This window comes from Chrysochloris asiatica, unplaced genomic scaffold (genome assembly GCF_000296735.1).
Source record: "Chrysochloris asiatica unplaced genomic scaffold, ChrAsi1.0 scaffold00182, whole genome shotgun sequence".
In the NCBI taxonomy this organism is placed as follows: Eukaryota; Metazoa; Chordata; class Mammalia; order Afrosoricida; family Chrysochloridae; genus Chrysochloris; species Chrysochloris asiatica.
The window spans coordinates 4,414,317-4,430,370 of record NW_006408700.1 but is presented as its reverse complement, the minus strand read 5'-3'; the positions used below and the strand labels follow the sequence as shown (position 1 = coordinate 4,430,370).

Here is a 16,054-nt window from a genome sequence, read left to right as displayed (position 1 = left end):
CATTCATTGCTTCCCCATCTTAGCCAAATATGTGGATAACTTTCCCATCCAGCTGCCCAACCTAATTAATGATGACCCTTTTTCTCATGGTGTAGAAAATGAAAACACTACATTATTCCCAAGAAAACAGTCCATTCAGTGACTGTCTTTGACCACACTCTTTCATTTCAGTAGGAAAAAAATGGTGATGTTTTATGTTTGCCTTCTTCGCTGGTTTCAGACTTTATGGAGTGGCTTAAATTTCAGTGACTCTGTTTTTCCATAATTCAGCTCGAATTTCCTATTGTTTTATTAGTAACAGCTATTGGACGACTAAGACAAATATACAAACAAATAAAAATACAAACAGAAACCCAAAGCATAATGCTTTCTTTGGTGCAACTGTTTATCTTTTTAAGCAATTTGGACTAAAAGTTGAATAGAAGATTTGGGCTCCAATATTTTGGATTACATGTTTCTCAAAGAACTGTTGCTATAGCCATTAAATGAGAGAAATGAACAGATATCAGTACCTGAAGAGAAGTTATTTAAAACAAATATATTCTTTAGATAAATAATAAGGAGCTGAATTGATCAAGTAAAAGCATCTATTTTAGAAGGAAAATGTCTGGGCTTTGGAATTACGCAATGTGAATCCACGTCCACACGGGCCCCTCACTTCCTATGTGTCTATGGGCTTTGAGCCTTGAGTGCTTCACCAGTAAAACAATACCTAACTCGTGATTGTGAGACACTCCATGAATTCTGGCTTCTTCCATTTCTTTCCATCAAGACCACACTGAGGACAGAGTAGCTCACTCCAATAAGTGTTGATGGTTAGTCAACATTAGATATCAGGTAATGAAGGGTTAGAACCCCTGTACTTTACATTCTGGGAGCTTTGCTTATAAAATCTGCACATGTCAGGAAGGGGCCAAAAAGGGGAAGGTGGCGAAAGCCAAATGTGAAAACCAAGATTTAGGTTGTTACGAAACTCTATTCCTTCTTATTAAAGTCATTGTTGCTGCTTTAAATCATCTACTGCAGCCATAGGTTTTAATGGGCTATGACTCTAATTGTATAATAAATATCAATGGGCAGACGGGTTTCCTTTAGAGTCCATTTAGTTGGATCTATAAGGTTCATGGTGGTTGAATAGTGGAACTCCTGCCTTCCAAGCAGGAGACCCTGACTGATTCCCTGCCAGTGGCCTGGCATTGTTACCACCAGTAGAGACTCATGTGTTGCTAGAATGCTGCTTTCAGCAGACCGTCCAGACAAAGGTGGGTTGGCAGCCTACTTCTGAAAAATCACCCAGTATAAAACCCTGTGGATCCCAATGGTCTAACCCACAACTTGCCATGGCGATAGAGTGGGACTGGACAGAATTCTGTTCTGTTGTGCATGGGGCTGCTATGAGTCAGAAGTGGATTCAATGGTAGCGACCACCAATTAACAATACATTTTAATTAAGTTTCCTTTAACTGCCAAGTAATTTTATGACCACTTTTCAAGACTAATCTTCAATACAAAGAACCTTCAAAGTAGGAAACTGGAACTAAAAGCTACTGGAATTTTCCCCTCAACTTCTTGAAGACCCCTCATACTAGCTTTCCCTCTCCAGCTTATACATTTCCTGTTTTTTCACTAAGACAGTGACTTGATTTTAGCTCCATTCTGTGATGCTCGTTTCCCAGGTACAATATGGCGCCCAGATGTCTCATCACGTTACAGCTTCCTACCTTCCTGTTCTCCTCTCAAGTATCCCTGAAACACTGGAGCCCAGCACATTACTTCTCATGCAGATGAAATAGCTGACAAGGAATCTGTGTGGTAACTCTGACTGCTATGATAAAAAGCTCACTGAAATCTTCATATGCCTGCTGGAATCTGGAATGCATTCATTTTTATCAGTAGAAGAATGGCAATGAACTCTTTGGTGGTATTGCCAACTTCTTCTGCAATACCAAGTTGTCCTCTGAGCCACACTCCTCCAACAAAGTAAATAGGTTACACCAAGAACATTCAAAGAAAAAGAAACCAGCAGTCTTTAACTCTGCTGCTCTACGTAAATGAAGTCTCCGTGAGGTGTTTTCAGTCCCATTCTCTCCTGTCCAGATAACACTAAACATTTGAGACAGATGCTTGTGGATGAGGAGAGCTACTCAATGGGGATGGGCATGCAGTTGAAAACATGTTTTAGGTGAGTTGATTTTTTTTTTTTTTAATGGACAAACTTCCAAAAAAATGTCATGCATGTCTATTCCTCCAAACAAAAATTGAATGATCAAAGGAAAAAGCAAGACAAGTGACCACTTCCAGTGCACACAAGGCATTGTCATTTCCCAGAGGTTTCATCAAGCAAAAATGGCATGGTCAGGAGGCAGAAAGATCAAGGCTGAAGATGAAAGGAGACAGCACTGTTTGGGATGAAATGAAGAATGGAGTAAATGCCAAGAAGATTGGAAAAAGACCTCTAAATTAAACTAAGCAAAGAAAGGGATCTTAGTCTCTTAACTAAAAACAATTAACAAGTGGTTTTTGTATTATTAAAACACTTACATTCTGTTCATTGTTCTGGATAATTAGAAAATTAAAAGTGTTTTACTGACTGTCCAACTGTGCTTCCAAGAAAAGGGATGTGGAAATTTCTAACTTAGCAGTGAACACATATTTCAGCACAAGCACAGAGTAACACTGAGCATAGATGCATTAAACTTGTTGTTAAGGGCCGTGGAGTCAGTTCAGACTCAGAGCAACTCTCCATAGGCTTTCCAAGGAGCGGTTGGTGGGTCTGAACTGCCAACCTTGTGGTTAGCAGTCCAGGTGTGATGTTGGTCCTAAGCTTAGAGTACCTTAAAAAGCATTCATCCTTAGGTTGATAACTGGGATAGAGATTTTGTAGTTCTACCTTTATAAGGGGAAAACAAAAACAAAAACAAAAAATACCAACAAATGCCCATCCTCAATGTTACTGACCCACAATGTTAACTAACACAAATTTCGAAAAGTAACTTCTAGTGAGAAATTCTGTTCAAGCTAGAGTACCAACCTTGCACTAAATATCACCAGGGCTATATGAACAGCTCAAAGTGCTCAATTTGGAAAAAATTCTCAGTGTTATATGATTTGAACTCACAGGGGTGGATCATCCAATTAACAAAAGAGGTAGGTCTGTTCTAATGAGTCAGGTCAAAAGGGGAGCAGTAGAACATGCCCAAAGGTTAAAAATAATAATACAATAAATCAATTATACAAATAAGAAAACCCACAACTACACTGAGACTGTTAGCCACAAGATAGGAAGAAGATCTGAGTCAGAAAAGACCAGAAGCGGAATGAGTAAGAAAGAGAATTCTATGATTATAAAACAAAAACAAAGCAAAACTATTACCCGAGAGAGAAAGAATTAGAAGTAAGGTTTTGCTGCAGACTAATAGTATTAAAAAGTGTTGCAAGATTTATATGAACGTGGAAAGATGGAAAATAAGATCTAAGAAGAAAGCTAACGCATGTGAAAATATCTGGAAAGACCAGAGTCTAGAAAAGACTTACAATTCGTTCAGAATCGAGATTATTTTAAGAAAGGCACTGAGCAATCAGCCTCCATAGTTCCAAAAACCCAACCGTCAGGGAATTTTAATGGCAATCTGTCTGGAGAAACACATCTCAGATCAAGTCACCTCTGGAAGTTGGACCCGCTCAGTCAGCAGTTCTGAGTGGATTAAGCAGAGTGGCAGGGGGCATAGCCAGAAATCGCCTCCTGCCCCCATAGCCTCCTTGCTGTGTACTGAGAGGTACTGAGTGTGAGGTTCACTCCCCACCCCGTGACATGCCTGGATCCCCTCAGATACAAATGAATACTAATGAACACTAATGTGGAAGAAAGATGGGTGTTTCTGCTTCCGCAAAAGATTTAAAGCCTTGGAAACCCTATACAGGGTCAGTATGAGTTGAAACCGACTCCAGGGCACTTAACAACAGTTGGGCAGGCTAGACATGCGGTGGGTGTCTTCAGGGAGAAAATACAGCTATTCTCAAGTTCAAAATAAGACGCCCCCAAATACATTTTACTGAATAGCTAATCATTCAATATGAAGCCTGAAAACAATTTTACTATTTGAAAGTAAGCACTTTATTTGTTGCTAAGTACAGCAGACTCTGTGGGGCACAGGGAGACATTTCCAAATGCTGATTCTTTTGTATAAAGAAAAAGGCACATGGAATAGGCTTCAGTAAAACAAAAGACCTCTTACTTTAAAAAGCCCTTCCTTTTGAGATTTAACAACTGTCCCCCTCTTTCTCCCAAATAATAAAATAAATGGGCTTAACAATGTTTACAAATCACCAAATCTGTGAATGTGATGATGGCAAACTTTCGGTAAGCTAGTTTCCCTTGTTTTCACTAACTGTGAGAATAAAGCAGGGCTTCTGGGGGCAAACTGTCCTGTTCTGAGTCAGTTTCTACAAGATCAAGTGACGGTGGTGGCTGGGAGTCAAGACAGCCATATCTGAAGGAGGCCAAACGCCACCACCACCCTGGAAACCCTTCTTTGGACCTACAGCAACGTTTCTTTTTAATTTAGAAGATCGAACAACTCCAATGGGCAAGAAGACAAACGGAAAACAAAAGCAGGAGGCCGAGGCTAAATTAAAAGAGGAGTCCAAAAGCGAGGTGATGGTGGAATGGGTGCTAAGTCATGGGTTAGAGAGAGGATGGAGGAAGTCAGGCTCAGCGGAAGAAAAGGCCATATGCTTGACTGCACGTCACAGAAATGACAAGGCTGTCTCCAGGACCATGGGTGGGACTCACAGACTTCTGGTGGATTCTCAAGAGAACCCTTTTGGTACAGCGGTCCACTGTGGCAGCCCACTTCCTCTTTGCCTCCTCCTCCTCCTCCAGCAAGCACCGCCTCAGGTCCTGCTTCTCAGCCTTGCTCAGGGTCCTGTCTGAGGTGGGACGCGCTAGCTGGGTCAAGTTCAGGTGGCTGTACAGACTCCGCTCCACCACGTACGTGATATTGAACTCGCTGACGGCAGTGCGCCTGCGCACCCTCCTGCCGGGGATGCCGCAGCTGCCCCCTGCTCTGCATTTCTGCCGGGTCAGCTGCAGGTCACAGGTGGGACTGTTAACTCCTTTTCTGGAGGGGCGCTGGCAAAGGAAAGTTCTGGAACAGGAATAATTAGTATCCGTTTTCTTCAAGCGGATTTGCTTCCGGACACTCTGAACCTCCTCTAGGGACACCAAGAGGTGGTGCCTCCGCCTGTGGTTGTCATAAAAGCAAACGCCATCCGTACTTACCCCGTGGCTCAGAGACCCCAGACCCTTCTTCATCTCCCCATCCGTGAGGGAACGAGATACTTTCTGGGCTTTTTCTTCTTCTGGATAGGAGAAGAATGTCCCCATCTTCTTAGGGGGCTTAATCAGGCCCCGGCCATCTCCTTTGCTGAAGGTTTTGACTAGCTTCCGGCCAGCTCCCCAGGTATCCAGGCTGCTGGATGAGGGAGAGGTGGTGAGGGAGTCAGAATCATCTTCAGGAGGTTTCTCAGGAGAGCTATCAAAGAAAAATGGCTTCTTGTGGACTCCCGAGTATAGAGCAGATCTTTCATCCAGGACTGGGGGATTCTCAAAGGCGTGTTCTTCCCCACCTGCGAAAGAAGCAGTGCAGAAATGTTCATGACCCCTGCAACTATTGGTGTCTAGTGTCTGCAGCAAAAGAGACCAAAGGAAACCAGAGACACAGAGGGAAAAACCAATCTGCATGAACCTCGGCCTCACCTACCTGAGACCAATAGAACTAGATAGTGCCTGGTTACCATTACCAACTGTTTTGACCAGGAACACAGTAGACCGTCACAGATAAAATGGAGAAAAAATGTAGACCAAAGTTAACATTTCTTTAAAAGGTCATGCTTACTGGATTGGTAGCGACTAGAAACACTCCTGAGACTATGGCTTTAAACTTGGAATTAAAAGCAGTCTGAAGATCACCGTGGAGTCAAAAGACAGAGTGGCTCATAAAATAAATAAAATCATTCATAATATAAAAAATAAATAGCACAGTTTGCTAAACAGAAGTAAACACAGAACCATCACTTCAATTTCTTTGTTAAGTGCCGTTGGATCAATTCCGACTCACAGAGACCCTGGATAGACCTTCCGAGGTGCAGCTGGTGGATTTTAACTGCTGACCTTGTGGTTCGCAGTCCAGTGCTGATCCTACAGCACCAAAGCAGAAGTCTAACACCTCAATGTTGCTGTTGTTAAGTGCCGTGGAGTCGTTTCCGATTCCTAACAACCCTTATAGGGTCTCAGAGGAGCAACCGATAGTTTCAAATTGTTGACCTTGCAAGTCCAGTGCTTATCTTACAGTGCCACAGGACTTCAAATAATATGTTCAGAAATGGCTAAATCAGAATCTAATTTGCTATGTTAATTTTCTCTAAAATCATTTTTCACAAATTGTAGGAGAACTCTGCATTCTCCAACAGATCTTTCTTTACAACCTTCAGCCTGCAGTGGAGAAAACAGCTGGTCTACACAAAAACACAGACATCCCTCTAGTCACCTGTTTGAAATTTTTAAAGTTTGTGCTAGAGCAGATTCCAACTCATGAAACCCCACAGATGACGGACTACAACAGCTCCATGGAGTCTTCTGGGCTGCCTTCTTTTCAAAGAACCCTGGTGATGCAGTGGTTAAGCACTTGGCAACTAACCAGAATGTTGGTGGATCAGACCCACCAGCAGCTCCAGGGGAGAGACATGCAGCAGTTTGCTTCTCTAAAGATTATAGCCCAGGAAACACATTGTTGTTGTTGTTGTTGTTAAGTGCCACCGAGCTGGTTCTGACTCATAGCAACTCTGTATATGGTATCCAAGGAGTGGCTGGTGAGCTTGAACTGCTGACCTTGCAGTGTGTTGAATTAACCCACAGCACCACACCAGGGCTCCATAGGAAACCCTATGCTATTGTTGTTGTTGCTCGTGGTACAATCGAGTTGGTTCTGACTCATAACGACCCTGTATAGGGTTTCCAAGGAGTAGCTGGTAGGTTTGAACTGCCGACCTTGTGGTTTTCAGTTCAGTGCTGATTCTATAGCTCCACACCAGAAGCCCAATAAACCCCACAGGGCAGTTAAATTCTGTTTTACAGGGCCCCTGTGTGTCAGAATTGACTCTAGAGCAATGTGTATAGGTTCAAGCTTTAGGGAGGCAGATGGCCACACCTGTATTGTGCAGAGCCACTGGTTGAGTTTGAAATGCCAACCTTTAGGTTAGCAGCCAATTGCAAACTACTTGTATACCCGGGACCTTTCACCCTCTTCATAAGCCCTATTTCCACTTAAACATGCATACAGAAAAGGAAATAATTAAACTGTGCAGCTGTATGATTCCTCATAAGCTTAGTGTTCAAAGGGTTGGCATGTGTTTTTGTCTTTAAATACCTTTCGTCTACAGTTTTCTTGATCGAGAACTATACATCTCATCAGAACTATTCGAAATGCCCTTTGTAAAATGGAAGCTAGGCATGATCATATTTCATATTTAAAGATTGTTACCCTCCTCTGTATTAAAGTACAATCTTTAGAAACTAGGAGTCAGAAACCTCCCCACTTCTGTTGACTCTAGTTGGCTTTTTATAGTTGGAGTGTGAGGAATGCCAGGTGGCTGACACTGATTTTTTCCCTCATACATATGCCATTCAAATGATTAAATCACAAAGGGAATTGGGGTGTGGGAACACCGTAAAGGGCTGTATCTCACAAAGGCAAATACAGACTGTTAGGGAAGTGGGGAATCCAAGCTAGACATTCCCATTAATTCAAGCCCGGCTGGGAAGCAACCGGGACATCAAACTGCCTGGAGATGCAAGCAGGCCCACCAAGTGTTCCACTGCGCGTCAAGGAGTCCAGCTCCCAAGGCCTTCACTAGTGCCAGGTACTGAGCCAAGCTCTCCAGAGCCCAGTGGAAAGGTTTGGACTTTGGCAGAAAACTGAGTTCTTTTCTGCGTGTGTTATATGAACAGATGTGAGGAAAGAAGTAGGTCAAGCTATGGGTGTAGTGATTCTAGCTGGCTGATGCCTTTTCATCACAAGGAAACTTTTTAGCACTGCAGCTTTACACCAGCTGAACTGTGAAGAGGGGAAAAAATGAAAAGTTCCTTGGAAGAGAAAGAGATGGCACTAAAAATACCCACGGAAACCAGGGTGCCCGGACACAGCTAACTGTGAGGGATGAAGGTAAGGACCGCTCACTTCAGAGAAGGACTATGCCTGGAATGGAAAGAGGTTTTGAAGATCCTAAACAGATCATATTTGTCCACAAAATGGGAAGGACAGTTACACATGCAAAGGAAAAAACCTCTGATTATGCAATACAACCCCAGATACACTCTAAGTTAATGTTGAGGATAAAGGGCGGGGAGCAGAGAGGGGAAGCAAAGGAGCCTGAAGCAGGTCCAGTCAAAAGGTGACCCTCTGGGTTCTCAGAAAGTTAAATACAGAACTACCAATGTTATTGCTAAGTGCTGTTGAGTCGGTTCTGATTCATAGCAACCCTATTAAAGGCTTCCAAGGAGCAGCTGGTGGGTTTGAACCATCAACCTTGTGGTTAGCAGTCCAGTGCTTATCCTACAGTGCCACACCAGGACCCCAGGTGTGTATATATACATACATATATAGATAGATAGATACAGATTAGATATAGATATATAGAGACACACACAAAAACTGAAATTAGGAACTCAAACACATACTTACACACTAATGATCAGTGCAGCAATATTTTAAAAAGTCAAACATGGTCTATCCATAGAGTAGAATATTATTCAGCCATAAAAATGAAGTTCTGACACATGATGCAATATGGATGAATCGTGAAGATTATTACAGGAAGTGAAATAAGTCAGGCATGGAAGAACTCACTGTGTGAGTCCGATGGTGTGGCGCTGTAGGATCAGCACTGGACTGTGAACTACAAGGTCAGCAGTTCAAACCCACCAGCTGCTCCTCGGAAACACTATCTATACAGGGTCGCTTTGAGTCAGAACCAGCTCGAAGGCATACAACAACAACAACAACAATTATTTGAAACATCTCATATAGACAAATTCATGAAACAAAAAGTAGTTTGAGAGGAGACCAGAGACGAGAGAGGGAGCTTCATGGATACAGTTTCTGTTTGCGGTGGTGCCGTTTTAAATGTGGATGGTGGGGAAGGCTGCAAAACATTGTAAGCATACATGATACCACTGAATTTAACACTTTAAAAAGTGGTTGAAATGGAAATTTTTACGTTACATACATTTTACCACAATGAAAAAAACAATTATTTTCAAGTTCTTTATAGTATGTAGCACAAATATACTTGCTGATCAATTGTTCAGGGACCTTTCTGATACATTTAAAAGCAGGGTCTCGGAGTCCTGTTGTGGCGCTGTGGGTTAATGCATCCAACTGCAAAGCTGTTTGAACTACAGGGTTGGTGGTTTAAGCTCACCAGTCGCTCCTTGGAAACTCTATATAGGATCGCTATGGGTCAGAACTGACTCGACGGCACTTAACAACCACAGAGTTCTAACAGGAATTCATCAGATGAGAGACAGTCTGCAAATATCATGAAATTCTCCTCAGGTTACCTAATACGGTATGGAAACTGAGGGTCCTGACATTGTGAAAAACAGCATTTTCTAGATACAGTTCACACCCACTTCTGGAAAGAGGGGATTGTGCCAGGAAGAGAGGCGCCCCCTGGTGGCAAAGGCAGCAAAGCGCTGACTCCTCCAAAAAGCTGCAGGTCTTGGGATATGGAAAGATCTTGATCTGTCTGTGGGGTGAGGGGGAGTCAGGTTGCTGTCCCTGAGAGTTTTAAGGATCTGCCACTCAGCAGTGGTCTGGAACTTTCCTGGACTCCATGTTTAAGGTTGTCATTGGAGATTCCAGCAGTTCTGTGTCTATCTGAGCTGGAGCCAGGTGATTCACTTGACATATGGATGGGGCTCTATCTCATTGTACTTGAAAGTCAGTATCTGGCAAGAAGGGCAGAGGGGGATGCGGCCAGGGTTTCCTACGTGACTTCATGGGTCCGTGACGAAGGCAGGCCTGATGAAGCACTGGCCCTTCTGTGTGCGCCTGGCCTGTGGCCTGGAATCCCACACACCACACAATTCTTTGATCTCGAGCATGGCTGGTCCCATCCTCCTCTGACAGTCCAGCTCTTCTGCACACAGACTACAACCAAGAAACTCTCACTCCATGATCTCTTGGTGTGATCTACTTCTTACAAAGACCTTAATCTATCATAGTCAGATGGTATATGAACACAGGAGGAAGGCAATTTAGACAGAGGCAGGAAGGTAGGTTAGTGCTAAGAACATGGATTTATGTTCTGGATTCCAAGGTTGGCCCTGCAACTCACCAGCGCTGTGGCTTTGGCAATTAGTTCACCATCGGCGCTGTGGTTTCTTCACTGTAAACATGCCCATCTATGGAGTCCTGCTGTAGAATAAGCACTGGATTGCTAAGTATAAGGTTGGTGGTTCAAACCCACCAGCTGTTCCTAGGAAAACCTATGCAGGGTGACTGTGAGTCAGAACTGACTTGACGGCATGTAACAACAACATCTTAGCAAGAAGCTCAGGTGGCTCTGTGACATAGCATTGACAGTTCAAACCCACTAGCCACTCCACAGGAAAAAAAATGGGGCTTTCTGCCCATGTAAAGATGTACAGCCTCAGAAACCCTACACTGGGTCTCTGTGAGTCAGAATTGCCTCGATGGAAGAGAGTTTGAATTTTTTTTTTGATCTTAGCAATAACATGTTGTTAAGTGCTGTTGAGTCAGTTTCCGAGGAGTGGATGGGCTTGAACCACCGACCTTGTGCTTATCCTACAGAGACACAGCAGGTCTCCATAGATAGGCATTATTACAGGTGAAGAAACAGGAGCACAGAAGATGAAGGAATTGCCAAGGTCACAGAGCGGGTAGTGGAGTCCCTCGCTGGTTGTGATACATAAGGCTTTGTATCAACGTCACTGGGCCAGGATTCCAGTGGTTACCCCCATAGTGAGAGCTAGTACTGTGTAGTTAACTCTATGATGATTGGTTACGAACATCCATAGTTAACTCTATGATGACTGGCTATGAACAGCCAATCAACTGAAAGGATGTTTCTTTGGGGGTGTGACCTGCTTCCAATATAATGGGCACTCAGGCAAAGCTTGCTTGCTTTCTGATGGGTCTGCATCTTGCATCTAACTCATCATCCTTCAACCTCCAGTTCTTTGGACTTGACCAGTGGCCTGCTTTACTATCTATCTGTCTGTCTGCCAGACTTGCCTGACCTTGGTTCATCTGATCTGGACTTAGGACTCTCCTACCTCAACAGTTGTGAGTTATTTCTTTGATATAAACTTCTCTTTGTATCATATATACATATATACACACACATATAATTTCACTGGTTTTGCTTCTCTAGAGAACCCAGTCTACGACAGTGGTATAAACAGTTAATGCACTTCATTGCTAACCATAAGGTTGGAAGTTCAAGTCCACCCAGAGATGTGTTGGGAGAAAAGCCAGAAGTTTACTTCTGCAAAATCAGCCATTGAAAATCCTATAGAGAAACAGTCCTACTCTGACTGGGGTCACTAGAATTGGATCGACTTGATGACAATTGCTTTTGTTTTGATTTATCTTAAAAATCACCCCTACAAAGTTCTTATGAAGATTAAAGTCAATGAAAAATTGGTATCTGAACATTCTTCATAAGCTGAAAAGCTCTATGCAAAAGCTAGTGACCAGAGGAGCTGAAGCATGAGAGGGTAGCAGGGGGGTGTCAGTCCTGGGAAAAGACACAGATGCAGCCTGTGGTTTCATTTTGTCCCTCAAGAACAGGGACAGCAAGCTCTGCAGCAAGCCCCGCTGCACCTGGCCTGGCCTTCCCAGGGTTCCAGAGCTGGGGGTGGGCAGAAGCAGGCTGGAGGATGTCGTGAGGAGCCATCGCTGCCCGGTGACTGTGAGGAAATTACTGAACCTCTTTGTGTCTCAGTTTCCTCATTTGTAAAACGAGGTGAAGGTTAGTTAAGATCCCTCCGTCTAGGGACTGTCCTGAAGTTTACTTGTTAAAGGGCAACATAAACCCTGGAGTGCTTAGAAAAGTGCCTGACATACAGAATGCTTTCAGTAAACACTCACTGCCATAGGGACAGCCTGGGACTGACACAGCCATACAGGAAGTTAAAGGAGCAATGCTCCCTACGTCCCAGGGCAGGAGGCAGGAGGAGTTAGTGGCAGTATGAATACTTCCTGCTTTGCAGAACGTGGGGCTGACAGGTTCTCTGCAGTAACAGTCCCGATGTCAGTGAGGAACCTCAGAGAGTCCTATTCTGCAGGGGGAGCGGCACACTCTCTGAACTGTCTGTATCCTCAGAGTCCTACCCCAGATGCAGACAAGTCTGCCCAAGGGCATCCCAACCTTGATTCAGAGACACTCGAGGTGTAACTCGGGATGCAAGTTCAGTTGGCTCTCCTTCTGCTTGTGAACCCTAATCCATACCCAGATGGTTTGAAAGTTCAGAGCCAGAGGTCCAGGAGATTGGTAATTTTTGACCTGTCTTAGTACACTTTTCTGTTTTTCAATAATACCTCCCAAAGAGAGTTGACTTGATCTTCTCTGCGATCAATGTGCAAATCAGAATATTTCTTTACTTTAAAAAATGTATTTGTGAATGTAAAACTAATGTTCTCCCATGTAAACTATCACATAATTCACAATAAAACATTTTAAAAAATGTATTTGTGAGGGAAGGCTGTCCCTCTATCCATGAGTACCACATATGAAGACCTCCAGGATGGACCCCACGACTTTGCCCATTTCTAATCTGTTTGTCTTTTTAAAATGTTTAGCTTGGGCACGTGCGTATGAGGTTTGTCTGGAAATGTGTCCCTGAGGCTGAGCCTTGGTGAGTCCATGAAATACCCTAACGTTAATACCAGACAGTGTGTGTGATGCCTCAGTAGGAGGTGTCTGAGTAAGCAGGGAGGGGTCATGCCAACACTGAACAAACATGACCGGCAGGCAGTATTAGAACATCCCACAGTATCCAAACGTACGCAGAACTCTCCAGAAAGAAGGCACTAAAATGAAACCTGCCCATTAGCCACAAGTCTATGACCGTGAAGTTGGCCATAAAGCAGTGAACTCCCTCTTACCTTTCTTTTCTCTTCCAACTCTACTCACCCACAGTGACCTCCTCCAGGAGTTTTAAACTGACAAATAACAACTCCCACAATAAGAGGTACTAATAGTAACCACAGGACGCCCTCATCTTGGCAAATAGGGGACAGTCTGAATATCTTACACCGCTACGTTTTATTTTATTTAAGCACAACACAGAGACTTCTACAAGGAGAATTTCTGACTCTGCAGGCTAACCTTTTGAAATTCCTTACTACGCAGATGCGGCATTTTAACAAGCAATGTGCTTTAAAAAAAAGCCTATTTCTATTCCCCACCCCCAACCCCCACCTCTCCAAATCACTTATTACCATTCCTAAATAGGAAAGCAGCAGTCTTTTATTTTACCTTTTGAGGAAAATTTTACAATAGACTGCAAAGGTACAACACCACCAATAAGACAGGTGAATAAGCTGAGACTTAAATTCACACAATTCTATTTCAAACTCTTCATTCCAGTAGATCCCAGCTCATGCCTTGTTTGACATTATTCTTCCCTCTGACCAGGGGCTGAAGCAGCAATAGAGTTTTCAGAGACCCACTCAGAATGGAAGGTCCTTACAGCCCCACGTAATGGGAATTTGAGACTGTTTAGCAGACAGGAGAACACATGATCCCTCACTTATACTAAGTGCCTCAGCTGTGAGATGCTTGTTCTGGATGGTTGCATACTAAAGGTGGACTCAGTTCCCTGGGTGCCAAGCATAGCTCTTCCTGGGGGCAGAGGTTTACACTAAGAGGAACCCACAACATGAAGTTTATATGAAATGAAATATGCTAAACACTAAAGCCATGCCACACCTTAAGACTGGGCTGCCACATGCGAGCCCCTTTCCCAATTTGGGGATACCTGAAATAACAAAGCACCCCAAAATGACTGATTCAGGATGCTCTGTTTCATAATGTACGGCGTATCACCCCACAAGCAAATGCAGTTCCCTCCATTGCTCCCACTGGTACTTAGCCCTTTCTCCATTGGAAATCATATGCATTTTCTATTGAAAAACAGCCCCCAAGTGACTTAATTTGGAATAACCAGGGTGGAGGTGGCTCTGTTACCTTCAGTGCTGGGCTTTTTCATCTCTTCCACCCTAATGAGTTTCTTTCTGACTCTGCGAGTAGAGTTTACCAGCTTGTGCAGCCTCTTAAACTTCACCGACTCCTCGGTTTCATCATCCGATTGTTCTCTTGACTGGCAAAGAAACAAAGGAAAAGTTAATCAGATCATTGCTCCTGGGCTTTGCTGCCCTGGAAGCCCGATGGAATCCAGCCTCACTGCCCGCCTGGCCCCGGGCAGTTTTGAAGTGCCCCCAACAGGTTCCCGAAGCTCCATATACCATGGTAACGTCTAATTTGGTGTAGAACTAGGTCCTGGGAACCCAAGCACACATCCTGGCCCTGGACTTGACTGGAATGCAATTTGTCTCAACGTCTTCCATGTCTCCTTTTAGGGTGACTCCGCAGGACTCTCTCCCAGGCCGGCCCTGTAATTCCAGCTACGAGGCTGTGGTTTGGGTAAGGCTGTCATCCGTCTGGTCCATCAGGACTTGCAGTTGAACGTGGTGATCAACTCCTTCTCCAAACCCAAACTTTGTTGACTTTTTCCAGTCCTCCCCGAAATAAAAAACAGTCGGGCAGGAAAGGGAAAGAGATGCAAAACTCAGCCTGCTGCTCTCTCCCTTTTGCTAGGAACGGTCGGCCACACCACAGCCTTCCCTTCCGCCTCTTTTCGAGAGCTTACAAGGCGGGCCTGAAGACAGAGCCTGCATTCCTCCAAGTGGGACTAGGGAAAAAGCTGACCTTTTCAGTCATACAGTCCAGTCCAATTCCCCAGCATCCAATTCCATTCTGCAGCGATTCCAGTGTGCTCGGGCCCAGCTGTTTTCCCTCAAGTATCAAACATTACAGAGAGAGAAAAAATGCTCTCGCAGCAGCAGAGACCCAGGCTCAAACAATCCTTTCCTTGTGAACAAAACTCAGCTCCAACATTCAACATGCTGCTTCCTCTACTTTATCTGTTTAAAATGTGGAAAAGCAAAAGCAGCAGCCAGCTCCGAACACGTGCTGCCCGGGCCAGGGCTGGGGCAGTCCAGGAGCTGAGAACCCAGTTTGCATGCTCTGTGCTGTGCACGACCAGCTCCAGCTAATCCTTCACATCCTGCCAATGAGTCCCACTCCATTTCCTCAAGCCTGGTTTGCTGAAACCATCGGGATTGAAATCCCTCACAGAAACAAAACCCACATCCCTGATATGCATCTAACGGGAGACTTTTTTTTTTTTTTTTAATTCCACAATGAGCTCTCACGAATCCCAATTTTACAGACAATAAAAAAGGAAAGCAAGAGTTAGTAAAAGACATTTCAAGAGGAGAGGGAGGTGGAGATCACAGTAATAATTTAGACATAAAAATGGGACCTATTGTGGCATTCCTAAATATTTTCTTAGCACGATGGAACAAAGGAACAGAGACAACCCATTCTTGGACTTTGTCCCCAGTTTGTGAATCTCTGTGTGGTACAGTTACTACTTATGAAAAGGTTGGGAGTTCGAGTCCTACAAGAGGTACCTCAGAAGAAAGGTCTGGTGATCTGCTTCTGAAAGGTCACAACCTGGAAAACTCTACAGATCACAATTCTTCTCTGAAGCACGTGGGGCTAGCATGAGTCAAAACTGGCTCAATGGAAATTGGTTTGGAATTTTTGTTTTTTGCTTATTTTTGGTGAGGGGGATCCAACCTGTAACTGACAGCATGAAGTCATAATACTCAGTCTCCACTTGACTGTGAGCAAATCACACCTGAGGAGCAGTTATTATAAACCCATAATCGGCAAGTCA

The 16,054-nt window shown here is 43.9% G+C and overlaps 1 protein-coding gene across 1 annotated transcript in view; it reads right to left on the bottom strand.

Moving 5' to 3' along the window:
* The window catches only part of SASH1 (SAM and SH3 domain containing 1), a 237,295-nt gene that overhangs the window by 32,886 nt on the left and 188,355 nt on the right, over positions 1–16,054 (bottom strand). Inside the window, exons 9-10 of the mRNA XM_006872057.1 lie at positions 14,278–14,410; positions 5,282–5,628 (exon numbers count right to left, since the gene is read on the bottom strand). Coding sequence (XP_006872119.1) covers positions 5,282–5,628; positions 14,278–14,410 — 480 coding nt within the window. The remainder of the gene's footprint in view (positions 1–5,281; positions 5,629–14,277; positions 14,411–16,054) is intronic.